Source organism: Setaria italica, chromosome I (assembly GCF_000263155.2).
Source record: "Setaria italica strain Yugu1 chromosome I, Setaria_italica_v2.0, whole genome shotgun sequence".
Classification (NCBI taxonomy): Eukaryota; Viridiplantae; Streptophyta; class Magnoliopsida; order Poales; family Poaceae; genus Setaria; species Setaria italica.
The window spans coordinates 40,460,393-40,466,379 of NC_028450.1; the positions used below are offsets into that span (position 1 = coordinate 40,460,393).

At 46.4% G+C, this 5,987-nt stretch overlaps 1 protein-coding gene across 1 annotated transcript; it reads right to left on the reverse strand.

The window, feature by feature from the left end:
* Nucleotides 1-1,302: 1,302 nt before the first annotated feature.
* On the reverse strand, nucleotides 1,303-5,745 carry LOC101785018 (protein ABHD17C). Its single transcript, XM_004954164.3, has 5 exons — nucleotides 5,229-5,745; nucleotides 3,904-3,940; nucleotides 2,972-3,208; nucleotides 2,773-2,820; nucleotides 1,303-1,956 (listed from the first exon to the last, which is right to left on the reverse strand). The coding sequence occupies exons 1-5, from the start codon at nucleotides 5,540-5,542 to the stop codon at nucleotides 1,693-1,695; spliced, it is 900 nt and encodes a 299-aa protein (XP_004954221.1). The 5' UTR covers nucleotides 5,543-5,745; the 3' UTR covers nucleotides 1,303-1,692.
* Between the last annotated feature and the right edge of the window lie 242 nt (nucleotides 5,746-5,987).

Below are 5,987 nucleotides of genomic sequence, written 5' to 3' on the forward strand. Positions count from 1 at the left end.
GATCTGCGTCTGCGCGCGTGCAGAGAGGCCAGCAGGTAGAGCAGAAGCCGCCCGGCGCCGGCCGTTGAGCCTGCTCGCGCCAGCGCGAGCTGTCGCCGTCCGTCCCCCAGCCGGCCGGCCGGTCCACGGAGCACTGGACTCAGCGAGCAGGCCGGGGTGTCACTGGGACTGTGCAGAGCAGCACCACGAGGAGCCAGTCCACGAGAACTTAGATTTCATGGTGATAAAATTTCCCTCGATGAAACTTCTTCTCCTCTTTCCTCGTAATAACCTTACCGTGTTAGCAAATCGCTAATGTAGTATGTAAATTAATGATCATGAAATTTCCGAGGGTCGCTAATGTAGTATGTAAATTAATGATCATGAAATTTCTGATGAAACCCACCCTCGTTGAGACTGACCTTATTCCTCTGGGCACCCGCTTGAATTCTCCGAGTTCTTCTTTTTCAAAACCCACCCTCGTTGTTTACCGCGCCAGTGTGTGGGGAGTGCGACAAATTGACGCCGTATACTTTCAGCTTGACTAGGACACGTAACTTACGCAGCCAGTTGCCGGGACAGGTAGTCAGGTTGGCACTGGCGGACCTTAGCGATTGGTCAACAGGGCTATTGCCCCCTCCCACCACCCCCAATTTTTCACAATAAAGCACTTTCTCCATTCTAAATTACTATTCGTTTTGACTTCTAATTCAGTAATTTAGAATGGAGGGAGTATTAGGTATAATTGCTACCTAAATTTAAAATCAACTTCCTCTCCCATGTTATTCACCCTCCATTCTTTGTTGATTCCCTCTCAATTTTGCTTCGAGCTCCGCCGCTGTGGGTCGGGAGGGGAGGGCAGGCCGGCCGCGCGGCCGGCTCACAGGTCTCAGTTTCCATGCCATGCCTTCATCTCCTATTCAGACACGGTCACGACACCACGTGCGCTCTGTCTCTTTGTGAGATTGAGAATACGCCACGCCCCGCCTCACAGCTGGCAACGAGCCGCGCCCGCAGCAACTCATTACGGGGGGCGTCGAGGTCAGTGTGGCACCGGGCGCTAGGTCAGCCACGCACGCACGCGAAAAGGCAAAGCTGAGCTGACATCGTCGCGTGTCGCGGGCTGGCCTGGCTGGACCTCAACCCCTCCCAAAACACGACGGCCGCGAAAGCAGCCCAATGACACTTCCTTCATCACGGCCCATGGATGAAACTGGCCTGCTCCCTGCCAGGCAGGCGCCAACAAATTACCCACCCAAACGGGTTCCTGCTTGGCAAGGACCTGCTGAGGTGGTGGTCTCCCGTCAGCTGCTCACAGTGCACTTTGTTGCAAACTTACAATTAACAATTAGAACGAATCCTTTTGCACGATGACTACAATACACAGGTAACAAAAGTAAGAAATGAAAAAAAAAAGAGAGCTAGGAACAGGCTAATCTGTGGCGCCCACAAGAAAAAACAAAGGCATCTCCGATCCAGCACACTGCAGCCACGAGTCTGTCTAACCTGAACTCACACGGGATCACAAGCTAGGGGTTGCTGCACTGCATTTCCTGGGGGCGCATGCACCAGAGTCACCAACAAGGGGGAGTCCCTGCCGCTTGGCTGACCTCTCCTGCCATCTCTTCAACTTGCATACATGAGCAGCAGCAACATGGATGGTTAGTGAGTAGTGACGGCTAAAAGTCGGCGAATGATCGAAGCGGGTTCGTCTCATCTCTTCCCGAATCTCAAGCACTTGTTGTGTTTCACTTCGGTCATGCTCGACGAAGGCAGCATCTGGGGTGCCTTGGGCGCCTTGTCTTTCGCGAGCTTCTCCATCGCGTTTATGAACTTGCGCAAGTGCCTGATGTACTCGGGGTAGGTTTCCAGGTTGCAGTGACCACCGCCTTTGATCCATAGGGGCTCGTACTTCTCCTTTGCTAGCTCCCACAGGCGCTTGCCGTGAGTGAAGTCGACGATGTCATCGGCAGTCCCCTGTCATATATGCATGTATGCATGGTTCAGCAAGTCAAGATACAAACAATAAACACTACTTGCAACTTGCAAGTGATAATCGACAACCTGAGAACTTTTGGTCTCATGACTTGTTCAAAGATAGTTCATGGGACCCGAGACATTGTTCAACAATGCATTTGAAAAAATAAATAAATACTTGGAAATGGATTGAATGTAGTTACGAATAAGGACCATATAGGGGCATAGCTCCTGACTAATCGGAGAGGTGTACAGATGAATGAATTAATTGATGCACAGACTCACAAGTGACTTGACACTGGAATGGATAATCACGCCAGAACGCACAAAGACAGGCTATTACAATTTCGAGTATGAAGCAGCAAGCCTATATAGTACCCTTGGTCGTTCATTTGCAAGTCAAAACAGACACAGGATACAATACTATACAAGAAATGCTAGAAACCAATTTGTTGAGGTTAGTCAAAGCAACATATTTTTTTTCCTTTTCCAAAGCAACAGATTCACTATCCCTTTATCAAAGCAACATATCCATTATTCAAGGAAAATTTATTCAAGAGTAACTACATTGGGCCGTCGTAGAATGTTTATAATTGCGAATCTTCATTATTTTCAGAGAGTGCAAAGATGCAATTCTTGTTTTTAAAAGGAGCAGAATCATAAAATTGTATAAGAGGAATATCAACATTTGTAATACAGATACTAACACTGTAACACAGTGACTAACAAAAAAATATGACTAGAGAAATAGAGATCAGAAAGGAAAAGGTTCAGAAGACTTCAGATTAAGAAAAACAAGATTAAAGGCCTACTCACATGTATGACTAACACAGGGCAGTCGACCTGCTTTATTTTGTCGATGTTCTGTAAACACATGACAGTTAACCAGATTAGGATGATAAAGTAAGCACTGTTCTGGAACAGAAGTGAAATTATAAAATTAACAGATTAGAATTATAAAGTAAGGACTGTTCTGGAACAGAAGGGAAATTATCAAATTATGGTCCAGACTTGCCTTGAAGATATCAAACCAAAGTGTCACTTTCACTGGATAGAGAACCCGTATGCCAGAGAGTATACCGCTGTGAAGGACAACCCCTCTTAACTTTTCCAAACGTGAGGCCAAATGCAATGTTGGTCCACTTCCAACTGATTGCCCATACAGGATTAAATCCTCTTCTTCTATCCCATACTCCTTTTTCAAGCACTCATAAACAGCCTCTATGTCATAGTATGTGTTGTACTCTGATGGCTGTTAGACCACAAAAGGAACACAGTCAATATGTATTCCGACCTGGAAAACAGATACAGCTAGGCGCAAAGGTACATAGACAGGAACGTGCCTACCATCATTTATTCATTTGTAAATCGAAGTGTTCATTAGTTCATAAATCTATTCGTGGCTCACGGGAACAAGCACACATGCAACTTTATTGTTCACAGTCTGAGCAAGTTCTTGAGTAGGCATGATCACCTATAAACGGAGCCGATGGTCCCTTAGTTTAAAAACTTTGAGAAAAGTATAGCTACCAGAACAAAGGCACATCATGATCTACAACCAGAAAGCAATCGTGAACCGTTCTTTGGGGAGCATTGATAATGAAGGTGAAAATTGAAAGAGGCTAACCAGCCATTTGCAAAAGTCCTGTCCTGGATGAGACTAATGAAGATAGTGTACAATAATTATTTACTTTGAGAAAAGGTGCCCACACACCTATTGAAGAGCATGGGGTTGATTACGCTAAAAGGATAGGGAACAGTCCAATCAAACAGTTGATAGTAGGAGTCATCACTAACAATGTGGTACAGTCAGACACAGGAGACATCATGATCCCAAAACAGAAAATAATTTGTGATGATACGACATGACAATCTAATCCAAAAAGACAACTTAACGGCAAATTTAAGCAACAAGGGAACCACACTTCAGCTCTTTTAGAAACTTACTTTTCCTGTAGAAGCACCATAGCCTGAATAATCATAGCTGAAAAGAAAACAGAGGAAACAGCTTTAGTCACATGTAACACATATCAAATGAAAAATGTCGGCAAGTGATCCAATGTAATAGTAAATGTTTTCTTGTTGTAAAGAAAAGTCAGCATCCCATAAAATCCAGATAGCAACTTTTCTGCTGTGGAAAAACTTTTGTTCCTAAAATAAAACAGTAGGAATATGTCACAACTTGAAAGTTAATCTGTCGACTAGATCACTCGAAACTTATACACCCAACTGCCTATGAAACTTGGATTTGGTGATGCAAAATTTCGCAGGTATATCCTGACGGTTTTCTTTGATTGAGCAGAAATAATGAGCTAGAAAAAGAACCGTCAACCTTGTGCTCTTATGCTGCACAAGTAGTTCTATAGTCTGCAACTCTCGATATTTTACAGAGTCACAACGACAATTGGCATAAAACTGAGCCTGATTCACGCATATACAACACCACTAGGGCACAACTTTCGCAATATTTCCACAGTAGCACATCTAATGCTGTTTCAGAGTGGTGACTGGTAACTAACTGAAATTGCTCAAGGCAAGAGCAGCAGGGGTACACCAGGACCCAGTGCAGCATTTATCTGAAACAGAACAAGAGCTAACAAACGATATAGTACAATAATTGGAACTGTTGGATCTTCTTCACAATAACCTCAGATGCCTCATGCCTTCCCCAAGTAGATAAGAAAGTAAGAAGTTACTTGTGTGGTAAGGAGATCAGTACAGCAACTGACTACCATGCAGAAAACAAATCGAGGTACCCAGCTATTCATGAAAGGAAAATTAAACAACAGCACATGAGGTCATGGTTAGATTTAATCAACCAATTGATTGGTAACGTGGAAGCGGAAGCAACCATCAGCGTCATGCCTAACTGCACGCTAAGTAGATTTACTGCGATCAAAGGAGAATTAAATAATAGGAGTACCTCACTTTAGCACCTTTTAATGATTCAATTGAACCGATTGTTTAAGAACAGACAAAATCAGATCTCCTCAAAATCAATTAAAAAGCCCCGAAAACACCATCAAACTATTGTAGTAGAAAACTGGCTAACTTGCAAACAAAGAGGACAATTCAATTAAACCCCCTTCGAATCAAAACAACATGTCCAGTAGCGATCAAAATAAATTTACGTGTGTAATTTCATGGCGCGCTAGCAACGAACAGCTCGCCAAGCCGAATCCACTCCCGCAAAAATACTGGGGAAAAAAATGCTTGGAAGAAACGAGCAGAAGCAATGGAGGGTAGGCAGGGTGGTGCGCGAGCTCTCGGACCTCATGATGTTGACGCGGAGGTGCGCCCGGAGCTCGAGGAAGAGGCCGAGCATCTGGCCGAGGTCGGCGGCGTTGCCGTGGGAGTAGAGCAGCGTGAGGCGCGCGGCGGGGTGGCGCCAGAAGGCGGAGACGACGCGCGTGCCGGCCCTGGTGGGCAGCGCGCGCACCTCGACGCCGGCGTCCGGCGAGACCCCCGTCATCCGCAGCAGCCCGTCCCCGCCCGCGCCGCCCTGGGCGGGCTCGACGCCGTACGTCGCCGGCTCCGGCGGGAAGAAGGCCAGCCGCGCCGCCACCGACGACGTGACGTTGCCCATTCTACCCTCCCCCCTGCCCCCGCCGCATGGGCCTCCCCGAATGGCCGGCTGGCTGCTGCTGCTGCCTATTCCGGGGGTGGCCGGGTGGGTGGAGGTGGAGGCCGCAACGTGAGGTGGGGGTGGCTCTTTGCTCGCGCGGAGTTGCGGGCGGGCTCGTTTCTTCCCTCCTCCCGTCCTCCGTCCTTTTGAGGAAGCGGGCGGACAGGTGGAGTGGAGAGCTTCTTCTCTTCTTGATGATGAGGCGGCTCTTGTTTTGTTTTTTCTGACCTTTTTTCCTCGCTTTTTTTTAAAAAATAAAGTCGTATTTATGATTTATCCAGTTTATTGTAAACCTGAACAATTAACCAATCCTCCAGAAAAATCTCAATATTTTTAAAACAAAATACGCCCCTATTAAAGCATGCAAGTTTTTTTTAGGTCAACCGGGGCCTGATTCATGCATAGT

Bases quoted from the DNA above. Each gene is read 5' to 3' on its own strand.
- LOC101785018 (XM_004954164.3), bottom strand. From the start codon at position 5,542: ATGGGCAACGTCACGTCGTCGGTGGCGGCGCGGCTGGCCTTCTTCCCG. The intron at 3,209-3,903 runs GTAAGTTTCTAA...GTGGTCTAACAG, and splicing joins ATGGTGCTTCTACAGGAAAA to CCATCAGAGTACAACACATA. The intron at 2,821-2,971 runs GCAAGTCTGGAC...ATGTGTTTACAG, and splicing joins TTTGGTTTGATATCTTCAAG to AACATCGACAAAATAAAGCA.